Source organism: Cyprinus carpio, chromosome B7 (assembly GCF_018340385.1).
Source record: "Cyprinus carpio isolate SPL01 chromosome B7, ASM1834038v1, whole genome shotgun sequence".
In the NCBI taxonomy this organism is placed as follows: Eukaryota; Metazoa; Chordata; class Actinopteri; order Cypriniformes; family Cyprinidae; genus Cyprinus; species Cyprinus carpio.
In genome coordinates, this window is record NC_056603.1 from 10097588 (window position 1) to 10113548 (window position 15961).

Genomic DNA, 15961 nt, shown 5'->3' on the forward strand with positions numbered 1-15961 from the left:
GGTGGGAAAAAATAATAATATGGAAGTCAATGGCTACCAGCAACTGTTTGGTTACCAACATTCTTCAAAATATCTTCTTTTGAGTTCACGAGAAGAAAGAAATGCATTCAGGTTTGCAAAAACTTGAGGGTCAGTAAATCATCTTCATTTTTGGGTGAACTATCCCTTTAAGAGTGCTAAAAAAGGTAAATGTCTACTATTACATGATGATATTAGTGAAATACAATACCATCCAAAGTTTGGGGTTAGGACATTTTTAATTTACTAACGTTTGTGTGCTAAACTAATAATTTTATTCAGAAAGGGGGCATCTAATTCATTAAAACTTAAGCCATTTAAAATGATACAAAAAACATATGTTTCAAATAAATGCTGTTTTTTTTAACCACATTGATAATAATAAATGTTTCTTAAGCATCATGTGACAGGATCATGTGACACTGAAAACTGAAATATGATGCTGAAAACTCAGCTTTACCATATTTTAAATATTCTTATATTATATTTTATTAATATAATATAATATAATATAATATAATATAATATAATATAATATAATATAATATAATATAATATAATATAATTTAATATAATTTAATATATTAAAATAGAAAGCATTTTTAAATTCTAATATAATTTCCTAATATTGTTTTTACTGTATTTTTAATGTATCTTTTGGTGAGCATAAAAAACATCTTTAAAAAACATTATCTTATAACCCATTTGAACATTTGAATGGTATATCCTTTTCTGAATCTGTGCATCTACTAAAACAATGCCTAAATGTAAACTCTGCTCAATACATTTAAAAAAGGTAAACACAAAAACTGTTCTTACATAGGTTAAAAAACTGAATTGAATTCCCTGAATTGAAAAGTTAATTTCTGACCTGGTAGTCATGCACTGATTTATAGTATCAATATGAAAGACCTAAGAAAATGTGCATTCATATCACCCTCTAGTGGCTACAATAAATCCACACTGCAAATATCCACAGAGATTTTCAGAGTCTTCACAGAAAGCATGATCCATTTGATTAGTTTTATGCCATATGGTAATGTACAAATTTATGAACATGACAACACTCATTACAGTAAACTGAACCGACCTTTAATATAAGAGATATCTTTACATCAAATCTGCTTCCTTTAGGCACTTGACACAATTTACAAAATAATTGGTTAATAATAATCTAGGACCAACAAAGAATTACCACTTGTGTAAATTACGCTGTGCACCTTTAAATTGCCTTTTGATTTTCCTTTCATCTCCACTAAACTACATACTGAAAACTCCCATAATTATCAGCCATTGAAAACATCTGTCTTAACCACTGACAACTATCTTCCACACTTACCCGCTGGTCAGCTCATCAGAGCGGGCGTTCTTAGCCAGCACGTCTCCATCACTCATGTAGCCGCTCATTTCCAGCCCCACACCTGCCAGCTCCAGATCCTCCGCCCTGTCTCCCAGCTCCAGGCCACAGAGGGCGCTGCCACGCGCTGCCAGCTGCTTCCGTAGAGGAGCCTGGTACAGATACCGGCCCTGGCCTGATGCCACACCTCCACTGCGGGACTGATACCCGTTACCGACCGAGGGAGCATCTCCTGCTTGTAGACGGGGGCTGGACTGGCCCATGCGACTGGCCCAGGACAGCGGCGCGGGGCGAGATGCCATGCTGAGGATGCTGCGACTGCTCATTTCAGTAGTAACGCTACCATCAAAAGTGGTCTCCAGTGTGCTGAGAGACATAGAGCATTTAAAATTCACTTTAAATCAATATAAAATCAAATACATATGACCTTTTGAAGCTAAACTGTACCATAGTATCAATAGTTATACCATGGTACATATCTATAGTTTCTTCAAAAATACCATGTTATTAGTTGTTTTTATTACAGTAGTGGCTTGTACCAAGTTTTACCAACATTTCTAGACTGTTGTAGAATAGTTAATTCCAGGAAACCACAGGTATTTTTCACCAAATAGTATTTAATTACAATATTTACTTAACTTATAATATGAGGAAAGGTTTTATGCATAGTACTGAGGAATTGTAACCAATATCCTGACACCTCAGGAAACAAAAATGCCTTGCTGCTCTCATTTTGTCCTAAAACGGACTTTTTAAGCAGTTCGCAATTACATCATGATGCCATCATAGCAATGCAGTCTGGGTCAATCAGCTGAATAATCAAAAAAGAGGAACAAAGAAGGTTTTAAGAATAGAGATGGAAAGAGCATGGTGGACAGACTCTACTCAATTAGTCATTTACAGTTAAAAGAGTCAAGCTGAGGAATTAATGGCTACTTGTTATTGTCTCAAAAGATAAAATACTGTCAGAAAAAAGTGTCTCTTTTGGCAGCCTGTGTCTTTGCCAGTTGAATTGGGGAATAATATGCTTTTTCCCTCACTGTTAAAGCTTCACGGTTCACCAAAGAACCATCTTCTTATCTTAACCTCTTTCCCTCTGAAAGTTCTCCTGCTACATCAGACTGTAAAAAGTAAGAAATAGATGCATTTACCTGTGTGTGATTTGCGTCCCCCGCAAACTTGACATGGTCTCTTCTAAATTCTGCCGCAGGTCAGCAATATTTTTGACAGTCCTCAGACGTCTGGTCTCTGGATCTTCACCTGAAAACAGGGCATTCATTTTAACTTTTTATCAGTATTTAAACACTGTTCAACAGTTTGGGTAAGATTTGTTTTTCAAATAAATGCTTTTCTTCTGAATTTTCTGTTCATCAAACAATGCTAACTATTGTTTTCAGCACTGACTGCAAATAATAAATGTTTCCTGAGCAACAAATCAGCATATTAAAATGATTTCTGAAGCATCATGTGACAATAAAGACTGGAGTAATGGCTGCTGAAATTCAGCTTTGCCATCACATGAATAAATTAACTTTTTACTGTTTCTGATCAGATAAATGCAGCCTAGATGAGTATAGAATACTTACTGTAAAATTGCTTGCTTGATTTAAATCAGATCAGATATGAACTGAACAGTTACCTGACAGGTCCTCAGTAGAAGACTGGTTGATCTTACTGAAGCTACTAGAGTCACTACTACGACATCCAGAGCTTGGGTTTGTGACTATGTTTCCATCTGCCTCATTGTGAGATCTAAAAACAGAGGGGTTAAAATTAAAAAAGGTGTCATTCATGTACAAATCTAGTCATGACATTCTAGTCAGCAGAATGCATGGCCTGACTAAAGGAATACTTTATGGAAAACAAACACAGGGCAACAGGTCTGTTTCAGAGGAAATCCCAGTCAAACGCTTCACAGCTGAGCCTGACGGGGAGTCATACACATGTGAGCATGCATGCACACTTACTACAGCCGTTCACAATGAGTTTTTCAGTGGCAGTCTCATAAACTAATTACAAGTCTTTTGGCATGAATCTATTTTTTTTATCTGTATATCTGATATGTGCTACATGCATGCATTAAGATTTCACTAGAGTTTTTTTTTTTTTTTTTTTTCAGTGCAAAACAATATCATCTTGTGTTATGTTGTTAATTAGATGTTCTTTAGCATGTTTGTAGCATGATGGTACAGTATGTGATTGTGTTTTGGTTTTGAGTGGTTGTCAGGAGGTTGCTATTCAAGGTCTTGTGAGAAATTTTAAGAGAAAATTTTTTTATGGTTTCTAGCAGTCTTATTTTAGCATTATTTATATTCTACTATAAATTTATTAATATTTAGAATTTGCTTTTTGTTTTTATATTTTTAGTGTTCATTCAAATTTTAGTTTGTTTTAGCAATTTGTCACTTTATTAGCTTTTTTTATTTCAGTTTTAATTCTAGTATTTTTTTAGTTTTAGTACTTCAAATTAAATTTATTTTAGTTAGTTGCCAAAGAAACATTTCTTACTTTATTTTTCTCTTCCTTTTTTGGACTGCATTTGTGAGAAGAAAATTGAAGCTATGACTTTTTTTTTTTTTTTTTTTTTTTTTGGAGTGTCAATTTTAGTTAACAGCAAAATACAGATGAAATCTGATTTTAACAAACCCATTTCAAACCACATTCATATCCGTATCACAGGATTTGAATTAAAAATCTGATTTTGACAGTTTTATTAGTCCAGGGTTAGTTCATTATTACAGATACTGTTATTGTTTTTATTAATATTTTTATATTTTGATTTAGTGTTTATTTTTGTTTTTAACATGAGTTTATTTTTATTAGTTTTATTTCTATTTTTATATATTTAATTTTTATTTTTAGTAACTTAGGCACTTCAGCTTATTTTATTTCAGTTTGTTGCCAAAGCAACATATCTCATTTTTTTTTAAGTTTAAGTTTTTCCAACTAATATTTATATTTAGTATTATTTCAGCTTTGTTTCAATTAACAAAAACATTTTCAATAGTCTAGTTACAGTTAAAAAAAAAAAATAAAAAATAACTACTACTTACTAGTCTAAGTCAAAAGACCCACATGAGCTCTAGATCTGGCTCAAGTTTCTCCTTTGATCTAAATTGATGGTTTTTGACGTGTTTTATCATCCTCCAGATGAAAACCCCAGGACGAGTCTCACCTGTACATGAAGGGTGCTACGGTGGCTGTGTTGGGGTGGCTGTACTGCTGCTGTGGCTGAGGCAGCTGCACACTGACTGTGTTGCTGGCCGTGGATTGTGTTCCGTTGGCCCCCGGGGCGGCGCTGTGGTGTCCTTTCCCCTCGGTGGAAGCCAGGCTTGAAGAGGACGAGGAATGCCGGCTGTCCCTATGAAGTCCCGGACCTCCTCCCAGACGCATACTGCGAGGCCTCTCATTGTCTTTACCACCGGGGGGCAACGCTGAACTTTTCACCGCTCCATTTCCAGTGTTTTTACTTCCTGGTTTTGGAATTCCGCTTTGCACAGGGGCGGGGCTATCTTTCTTGTTACCGCCCACTTTGCCACCTTTGGGTATGAAGCTGGTGATCTTGGAGGATTTCCTGGGCTCTGCCTCGGAGGGAGCAACTCTGCTTGAGGGAACAACTTCCTCCCTAACTTCCTCTTTGATCTCTACCTTTTCTGAGGAAGGGACACGCTTTGACCCCTCTTTCCCATTTTTGTCTTTTTCTTTAGCTCGTTCTTTTTCCTTTTCTTTATCTACGGCTTTAGTTGAGGCTTTTTTTGCTGTGAGCGCCCGGCTAAATGTCCGTTGTGCTATGCCCTTTAGTGCAATCTTTGGGCTGCTGGTTGTCATGGTAACAGCACTCGATCCGTTCGGGGACCTGGCATTACCATCCATTTCCTCAATGGGTTTTGTATTGGAACCAGCCTCGACTCTTTCTAAAACCAAACCACCATCTTTTCCTCCTGTCGGCGTAATGGCGCCCTCTGCTTGCGTGGATGACTTAGAACCTACTTTGCTGTTGAAAAGTTTGAGTTTCTCCAGCATGGACTTCTGAGGCACAGCTTTCGGTGCCGGCTCTGCAGCCACAGGCTGCTTGGCTTGGAGATCTGGTTTGATGGAAAGCATCGTGGAGGTAGCAGTGTGCTTGGTGCTCTGAGATTTGCTTCTCCAGGGTTTGCTACTCGAGTTGGGCTGGGGGATGGCTGATGATGAAGATGAAGATGCCACAGTGCTGGTGCTAACAGAGGTGCAGGCGGACGCCAGGGATGACAGAGTTTGCTCAGTCACGCCTTGTGAGGAGACACTCTCTGATGATTCTGGAGAGGAAATGACATAAGAGGTGACGGCAAAATACAGGAAAATCAGAGAGACAGGATAAAACAGTCATGGAGAAAGTTGGACTGCATACTGTATGTGAAGAGCAGCTCATACTCACACTCATATTTGTACCATGAAATCTGAATTTGAATTAAATCAGATTTTGAATCCTCTTAAAACCAGAAAAGTATTTCAGTTTGAATGGTCCAATGTTATTTTAGTGTATACACTATTATAGAATTTGTTCATATTTTTAATTAATATTTATTTTCTTTCTTTCTTTTTTTTAGCATTTATTTAACCAGGAAGGTCCCAATGAAATACAACAAGAGTCCTGGTCAAGAACAAGGAATAATAAATGAAATACATGAAAACCATACAGCAACTGAACACAAAATATACCAAAAATGTTTTGGGTTTTTATGTGTTTTTTTCATTTTATTGTTCTATTTAAGTTCCATTTATTTTTATTTCAGTTTTAGCAATCTTACTACTTAAACTTAAGTTACATTTACATCTATGCATTTTTGCAGACACACCGCATCGATATATGTTTGAAATCCAATCGAAATCTCATTTTTGCAAACGAGTCAAACAGTCTGATCAGATTTCATGTGGTTTTTCATAATTATGGAACACATAACATCATAAATGAAGAAGTTTCTTGGCCCTGCTCTGACACATACATCATTACTATAGCAACAGATACAACAACAACACTGATGAACAGTCATTCCTAAAGATCAGATCCGAAAACCAAATAGATGTTGTGGAAAAAGAACCCGGGAACCAGGGAAATAAAGCCAAAATTAAACCAAACCGAATCAAAGGCTACGGAAAACAGGAGACAAGTTTAACCGGAGATGAATATTGAAACTGTTCTCCCTGGCCATAAAAGGCTAGTTACTCCTAAGCTAATGTTATTCTAATAGTGAGCAGCAGACAGCCGACTGTGATCCATTCTAAACTGTTTACACTAACACAGCGAGTAAGACTTTAATGCCCATTCACTGGAGGCCAAATTTAACTACTGTGCTCTGTGTGACATACACAATCAAAACTTCCTTTAAATAACTGACATGAAATATAAACCATACCAAAACCGAAATGTTAAATAATGCATGAAAATCTATGATTAGGCAGTGTTAATTGATTAAACAAACAGACATGCATTTTAGCACAACAGAGTTATAAAAAAGACAAACGGTTAAATCAGCCAAACCTTGCAGAATGACATGATGCACATTATAATCATACTAATCACTGCAGTACTAAATCTGTTTATAAAAAGCAAAGAAAAACATAAAAATTCAAATAAAATCAGCATGTTATCTGTCTCTCATTCACCTGTCAGGTCCATTTGTTAAAGTGAGCTGGTTTCACCGTCAGTCCAGCCTGTAGTGTCTCAGTAGTCGAGGAGCTACACTGCAAATAAAACACTAACTGCAAACAGTTCTCGCACAGAAACCCTGCTGTCCTTCTGTCCAGCCCCCTCCCTCTGAGCCTCTAGATCACTCTCAACACACTCACTCTGTCAGCCGGCCGGTGGTCCAGACCCAGAAAAAAGACTAAAGTGCCCAAAAACTGTAAACAAAACTCTAAATCATCTGAGCATATACAGTACTAATTCTGCACATTACAAATGAGATCAAAAACTATAGGTTTATCCCACTGAGTGCCTAGTCAGAGTGCTGGATGTTTCTCTCAGATACTTTACACAATATTATTTGACATACAGTAATATTAGCTACAAACTTCTGGTAAGCACTTGTTAAGACTGAATGTAAAGGATTTGGCTAAAAAAAAATCCACTGATTACACTCAAATATTTGATTATTTTTCAGGTTCAGCGTTTATCTGTATATTTTATTAAACGATCTGACATGGGGGAAAACACTGTTCCCATCTCATTCAGTTTGGCATTTAATGAGCAGCACAGAAACAAAGCGGCAATTAGGAAGTGATTAAGGTCCAATTAGCCATGCCAGCCAGAGAGAAGTGGGTCAGACCACTAATGACTTCCAATAGGTAGAGAGAGGGAAGAGAGGGGCCGAGAAGGGGATAGGTCGGAAAAAAGACCTCGGTTATAGAAGTGAGAGTTGAGAGAGAGAAAAAGTTGAGCAGTTACTGTCCAGAAACAGACCATATGACAATAAACTGCTAAACGTTGGGCAGAACTAATCTTGCTGTCGCCCTCATGTCATTAGGAAACTCTAGAGCAACTTTCTGCCCTCAGGGTTTGTGGCCCCTCTCAGTTCCTCTTAACATCCATATTTAAGTGATTATTTCTCCACGGCAGAATAACAGCTATCATTAGTCTCAGATGACCACCCCACGAAAGCCCACCAATAAACACATCATCATGCCTGTTTCATATTGCACCTTGTCAGTGTTTTTCCCTCTGTTGTTAAATACAGTGATCATGTGATTGCAAGATAATTCCAATTGTTATCTGTCATATTTTTTATCATTTAAACATGCCTGATTAGGCTAGTATTTCATTGAGCCAACATTATACACAAATACAGCAAATGCTGTTAATAAAGGCTTAAACAGCATATGGACTAATGTCCGTTTCAACAGTGTCAGAATGATGGCACACACACACAGAAGAGTTGTGCTCCTTTGCTCTGTGATTCACAATCTCCCTCTGCTTTGCATTAAGCAGGTCACACGCAAAATAACAGAGCTAAATGCATTATGGGAGAATCGGTCGGCTGACACCATTTACTAACTTTCACAGTCACAAGACCAAAACATCTGAACTCTTCAACTGCACACAAGTCTGATATTATAGTCAGATTATTTAAGAAAATGTTCTTAAAAAGTGAACATGGGCATGCAGTTTGCAAAGTCTACCATTAGAAGAACCTGCTTTGAATTTTTCTTTCAAATGCTTTGCTCATTTAGGAATATGTACAAACATACAGTGGAAAAACAGAAAAACAGGACAGATTGCTTAAAGCATGACACTGTGAAAACCTTCATCTTTCTGTGTCTCTTTCACTGCCACCACATTCTCCCAGAACACACTAATTGGAGCTCAATTAATGCAGAAACTTCCTACACTTCGCTCACTTCACGCTTTCAAAGCCAGTACCACACACGTTTGCATGGTGTGCTATACTTAAATAGGTGATGTTTGGTTGTTCTTTTAAACATCTCAGCTAGGGGTTGTGTGACTAGCTTCACCCAAGGTCATTATAAGCAGTTATTTCCAGCACTGACTGCTACATTAACTACTCCAAACTCAGCACAGCTCCGTCACACAGCACACAAATGTGGTTGGCACATTTTAACACAGTGACCGCTTAAAGTCAACATGAACTCAGAAGTGACCCAGTTTATCTTATGGTGTGTAATTCATCAGTGCACGTTATTCCAGAAAAAGTTTAAAATGCAATACCTTCCTGTAGAAAGTCTGCTTTTGTTTTCTGTTGACTTCATCTAGGCCATGTGGGCTACTGGATAATGCTAACCAAGAGCCAATTTTACATCTAGACAATGTAAGTGCACAAATTATAAATGGTATACAGTACCATTCAAAAGTTCAGGCTTGGCAGGATTTTTTTGTTATGGTTCTGAAGTCTCACTAAGACTGCATTTATTTGTTCTAAAATACAGTAAAAACTGGAATACTGTGAAATATTCTTACGAATTAAAACAACTTTTTTCTATTTTAATACATTTTAAAATGTTTTTTATTACTGTGATGACAAAGCTGAATTTTCCAGTCATCAGTGTCACATGATCTTTCAGAAATCATTCTGATATACTGATTTGCTGCTCAACATTTTATTTCTTATTATTATCCATGTTGAAATTAGTTAAGCTGCTTATTATTTTTTGTGTATACTGATGCATTTTTTTCATGATTCTTTGATGAACAGAAAGTTCTAAAGAATATTGTTTTACTGTGACTTCACTTTCAATTTAATGAATCTTTGTTGAATAAATGTATTAACATCGATTAAAAAAAAAATGTGTACATGCACACACCCCACAGAGTAAATAAAGACTAGCTCCATAGCTTTTACTTAAAATGGAGAAGACTGCTCCATTACTGTTCAAACTACAAATGACAAAAGAAATTTAATTTGGAGAAAGAAACAAATCATAAACATACCTCATACATATCACAAATCTTGCCATACATAACTAAAACATGAGACACCATTTTCTTCTAGCCCATCTGAAACTTTCCTTAGGCTTTCTTTTTTTATTATCTAATTTTTCTCTAAACATTACCAGGGGCTGTAGCTAGTCAGCATTATTTGAATAAATGAAATACAGAAAATAGATTCATTTGCCTAGGTTTGATACAATCACAAATAATATATAAACTGGAAGGACTCTGTAGAGACAAGCTTGTTCAAATCGGTTTTTCTCTTTAATGAAATCCTGACCTGCTGCTTTCTGATTCAGAGGTCACTTCACTTTAAAGACTGTGATGTTGGCTTTACCTTTGGCCTGAGCTGCTGCAGGTTTGGCTTTATCGCTGAACACCTGACTGCGGCGATTCCCTGCTGAACTGATGGACCCTCGAGGAGAACTCTCACTGCCTGCAGTGGACATCCTCGAGGTGGGGCCAGGCAATCTGTGACAGCGAGAGAGCAAAAAATATTAACGACAACATTCAGACATTTTCTGAAGATAATGTGCATGCTCCTTGTCAGTGCAGAACCCGTGCTCAGGTGTTGTTGGTGTTTGCCAGAGGATATATATATATGAACTGAATGTTTGTGCCTTTCTCAGGGTCTCTTGCTCTAGAATCAGCCTTATTAAATTCATTCCCAGTTAATGAAGCTCAAACACACACACACACACACACACACACACACAAAAACATCTCCTCTCCCCAGCAGCAAAAACTCTTTAAACTGCTTTGGTGCACTTTTTTATTTATGCAAAATGATGGAGGATCTGTTCAGTGCATCAGTAGTGAATCCCTCCGGCATAACCACTTAGCTAGCAAATAGTATGTGTTTCTGAATAATGCAACAATAAATAACCCTTAACAATGTATTTATTTCCGCAAAACTGGTGCATTTAAAAAAGAAAAATATTTGTATCAAGCATTGTGTGCCTTGTTTAAGTTTTAGATATTTAGTTTAATACCACAGCTTTGTGCAGATGCTGACCAGGGAAAGAATAGAATAGAAGCAAAATATTTAGTATGATATATATATATATAAATTATATATTATATATTATATATATTATAAATTTATATTATAAATATAAATTATAAATGTATATTAAATATTTAATATTAAACAAGCACAACCATGTAATATATTGACTTATATAAACCCAGTAAAACCTCTATGATGAAGATTTGTAATTCTAATGTGACATTTCTCCATCAGTCCTTTAAGGCCTCATGATTGACACACAAATAGAGTAATCTCACCTAACAATCAAGTCTAGGTAAATGTCATGTCAATGCCATGTAAAATACAGGAATATTTGTCGTGACCTATCCTGCTGATCACATTGCTGTCTATTGTGTTGCCTTGACATTTTCTCATAAGCATGGGAAATAGTAACATTTTTCTCTTTTTATTTTCCTGCTCACCTAAAATGCATCTCATATCTGTGGAAGGCTTATCTGCAATTATAACTATCCACCATTAGATGGCAACATTGTGGTACATGTTGCCAAAAAACGAACGGTGGAATATTAAAGATTGGGCTGATATTTAAACTGGGAATTTTAAATAAGGTGACTCATAGTATTTTTAGTGTAGTTATCTGAAACGCATCACACGTTTGCATTTGATTTCAAATGCATTTACAGCACTTGCTGACTGAAGGCACGAACACATCATTCACTGAAACCAAAATCACAACCTCAACCTTTCTGTCACACACCACAATTAATAATTAATATACTCAAGCAGGGCATCACACAGAGCAGTTATTTTAAAGTTATCACAGCTCACTGAGCAGACATTTCCACTGGGACATGTTTTGGGTAACATCACCTGACAGAGTCCACATATTCTGTCTGGCCGGATATATTCAAGGAACGGTTGACAAAGACATGTCATTATTTTCTTCTTTATATTTAGAATAAATCTAGTTTATCCATCTATTTAACAGATGTCTCTATCTAACTATATATCTGTTAAATATATACATGCATTACAAAGTTATTCTTAATCCCTTATCAATTGCATTCTGTTATATACTTTCTTTACTAACTGGAAGCACAGTTAAATAATAAAAATAAAAATAATAAAAAATAAAAAAATAATTTAATATATGCATTCAAATGCACAAAAATTACCTGCACATGCATTAAATAGTGTAATGCACTATTGATAACATAAGACAACACATGATAAAACACCTGAAATATGGTGTTGGCCATGTGTTTTAATGCAGTACACTTTTTATAATGTGAATATATAGATAGATAGATAGATAGATAGATAGATAGATGATAGATAGATAGATAGATAGATAGATAGATAGATAGATAGATAGATAGATAGATAGATAGATAGATAGATAGATAGATAGATAGATAGATAGATAGATAGATATAGAAAAATAATAATTTTGATTATTTAATACTATTTAATTACAATGATATTGTACTGAGTAGCCAGTTGAATAATTAGTTTCACATAACAATCTTGTACATACATGAGTAGAATTAGACCACAAAATCACATGCAGAGAGTAAGTGAGGAAGAGGAGGGTGATGACGAGCAGCTTGACAGCAGAGGAAATACACGAGAGCACAGGATGAGAGTGAGAGTGCTACCTAGAAGACTTTTTCTGACCAATGGAAAACTTGAGTTTACTCTGAGAGCCATCCCTAGATCGAAAGAAGAAGAGAAACAAGAGAAGAAAGAAGAGATAAAGAGAGAGACCGACAAACACAGAGAGTGATGACTAACACAACATCACACAATCACAACCCTAAGAGAATGAAGACACATTTAGACAGACAGATTGCTTCAAATCAATCCACAAACAATCCATATAACATATGCACGACAGACAGACAGACAGACAGACAGACAGACAGACAGACAGACAGACAGACAGATAGATAGATAGATAGATAGATAGATAGATAGATAGATAGATAGATAGATAGATAGATAGATAGATAGATGTTACCTGGACTGCATGTCTGGCTGTGTTTTGTGTGTGTGCGTCCCATGCGAGGTGGAGGTCAGCTGGGCCGGAGCGCTGCTCTGCTGGCTTAAGGGAGTGTGTGAATGTGTGTGTTGCGTGTGCGTCTGTCTGTTTGTCGGCTGTTGCTGCTGCTGCTTGTATCGAGACAGGCTAAAGAAAAGCCCCAAGATGGCTTTCAGATTTCCATTCCGGATCTCTGTGAGGAAGAGATGTTCAACAACACATTGCTGTTTAGTATATAATTAGGCAGACACTTTTCTCTCAGAGTAATTAGTAGGGCACTAATTACAAGCACAGTCCCCTGTACAGCATGACGGGGTTGAGCGCCTCACTCTCGCTTCTTGTGGGAACTGATCGAACCTACAGCCTTCCAGTCATCAGCCACTGTGCCGCTACCAGTCAAGTGCTTGACAATAACGCCGTTTTATGATTGTTTGATTAATATGCCTTTACACTAATGTCACTTTTTACGTTAAGCAGGTAGTAATTTTGAAAGGCAGTTAGCACCACTTTTTGGGGGTTTAAAAGACAATTAATATTCCGTATTATTACTGATTAAACTGCACTGATACTATCGAATGAAACTTTGCTAATTTTGAAGCATCACTACTATTTAGCTAAACCGAATCAAATTTGACTTTCATAACATGAATAACTAAGAACATTATTGTCCTTTATAGAGCTGCTTATAGTTTAACTGAACTAAATAATGACACAATTATCTTCTGTAGAGCTGCTTTACAGCTTTAATTTGTTTCATAATTCATTAATTTTATAACATTAACTCTGTTATTTTCCTGTTTATTAATATGAAGTTGCTTTGAAACAATCTGTATTATATAAAGCCCTGTATAAACAAATTTACAGCTTGTGCAGTAGCAGCAAGTTTGAAATGTGGTGTTTGAACGTTTTTCTGCGCCAAACAGCCAATTATATACTAAACAACTCATGCTTCATTAAGTATTAATGTGCTTTGTGCAGTCAAAGAAACTTTTCTGCACTTTTAGTTTCACCATATGAGGGAAATGTAAAAATCACCAAAAAGTGAAGGAAAACACATTAACTGATAAAGAGGCACTCAAAAAATCTAACCAATTTTGTGCTGTACTTGTCCAATCAAAGTTTTAACCTCGTAAATATGCAAATAACCTAGAAACATAAATATTGACAAATGGTTTACAGATGTATAATCTTGAAACCTGACTACCCAAATTGTTAAAACTACTAACCTAGGGGTGAAGAATGAACAGTTTGAAACTTATAACAACATAACCCCGGTTAAAATAACCCTGGCTTATTAATTTAAAAATCTTGTGTTTTTACCTTCAGCTGAAAGTCCCTGTATGTTCACACCTTTGGCTGCTAGGAAGCTCAGACAGGCATCAATATTTTCGATCTAGAGAGAAATTCAGAGAGAGCATGTTGATAAGCACCGTAGAGATCATTAAAAAAAAAGGATCATGACAAACCACACACATATAAACATAGCCATTATCACCTAAAACAAACAGGCCGGGTTACGTTCAGAACAGATGCTGTTTCCTTGCAGTATAGATTGAGTTTTCTTCACATCTGCTCCGTGGCTGAATACGTGACTCACTCTAGGAGCTGTAGTGTTATCAGAGAGCATAGATTGGCTGCTCAGTCAAAGCAGTATGCAAAGCCTTTGCTGCCAATCGTTGCTAGGAGATGCTGCCGAGGCCCTGACGCTGACCCAGCCACATCCTAGTGTCACTCAATTCAGAGCATAAGCATATCTGATTGGCTGAGAGGAGAGTGATGTAATAGGCTATACTTAAAGGTCATGTGGATTCTGCTAGGAATATGTTAATGATATTTACCATACTCTAGGGTCAAGGTTATCCATAATCATAGCCTCCCATTCTATTTATGGAGCCAATATGTCATGCTATGTTAACCATATACTTGCATTAATATATTCTTGCCTAGTCTATTAAAAAAAGTTGACAATTTTTTTAAATTACAGATATTCCTAAATAAGACTAATATATGTAGTTTCTCAAAAAAGGTATAGAGTGTAAACTCTATTCATGCCATACCTGTATTACCTATCGATGACCAACTTTTACAAATGCACCAGTCTATATTTAAATAATAAAACAAGTAACTTGTAAATTCATATGGGCCCCTTCAATATTGGACACTTTGGTTATAGTGCACTTAAAAATGCATGAATATCATTGCATTAAATAACAAAAGTATCATCAATGTTAAAGAAAGCATAAGTAAGTACACTTTTTAAACATTTCGCAAAAAGTAGTTTGTTTTGATATACATTGTTCACCATTAAAGGTATTTCAACATTTTGTCATTTTGAAAAAATGCAAAAAAAAAAAATGGCTAAAAAGATAATTCTACAAAAACTCCAGCATCATTTGTTTGCAGAAGTCACTTGCTTTGATTTTTTTTTTTTTTTTTTTTTGCTATGCAATGAAATTCATACATTTTTAACTGTGGCTCAGTTGTCCCAATATTTTTTGGGGCCACTGTATAATTAGAGCATTGCTTTGATTTATTGCCCATGTTCTGCATTAAAGAGCTGGTCCTCTTCTACGGGTTAGTCAGCACAAGTGTGAGTTATGTCAGCCACAGCAACACATTTCAGCCTCACTGACTGTGTCCCAGTTGCTGGCAGCCAACAGTTGCTGGCCTTAAGGGTCAAGGGAGATATAGACGTGAGCAAAGAATCTGCTCTAGATTCCTCTGTCCCTTTGAAGGAACCACATCCCAGACGTCCAGGACTAAATATAACGTTTCTAAATAAAAAATATATCAGAGAGAAGGGTTGAAATGAATCTATATCCTCTTTCTCTCTGTGAATTGAATTACAAGGCATAATATTATATGAAGTCAATATGAATGCATTAAGAAATGGGGTGTGGGGCAATTTAGCTCTAACACAACAACATTGTCTTCTCTGATTGTTGGGTTGCAGGTCATGCATGACAGCAAACACCACTCTGAATGACGTTCTCATAATAACTGCATTAAAAACTCACTGGGTCAACAGAAATCAGAACCTACTAGAATAAAAGCAAACAAGTGATTGCAGAGCCATAAAAAAGCACTTAACCAAAACCAAACACATGCACAGCCACAGAAATGTATTCGTGA

General features: G+C 36.3%; 1 protein-coding gene across 14 annotated transcripts in view; it reads right to left on the reverse strand.

The window, feature by feature from the left end:
• The window catches only part of LOC109092613 (neuron navigator 2-like), a 187009-nt gene that overhangs the window by 40839 nt on the left and 130209 nt on the right, over positions 1-15961 (reverse strand). For 12 of the 14 annotated variants that reach the window (XM_042727171.1, XM_042727170.1, XM_042727176.1 and 9 more), the window contains 8 exons: positions 14150-14222; positions 12809-13022; positions 12447-12500; positions 10135-10268; positions 4551-5670; positions 3015-3127; positions 2527-2635; positions 1358-1741 (listed from right to left, as the gene is read on the reverse strand). In XM_042727171.1, the coding sequence (XP_042583105.1) occupies positions 1358-1741; positions 2527-2635; positions 3015-3127; positions 4551-5670; positions 10135-10268; positions 12447-12500; positions 12809-13022; positions 14150-14222 (2201 nt within the window). The remainder of the gene's footprint in view (positions 1-1357; positions 1742-2526; positions 2636-3014; positions 3128-4550; positions 5671-10134; positions 10269-12446; positions 12501-12808; positions 13023-14149; positions 14223-15961) is intronic. The other 2 variants (XM_042727175.1, XM_042727182.1) reach the window with 1 other exon arrangement.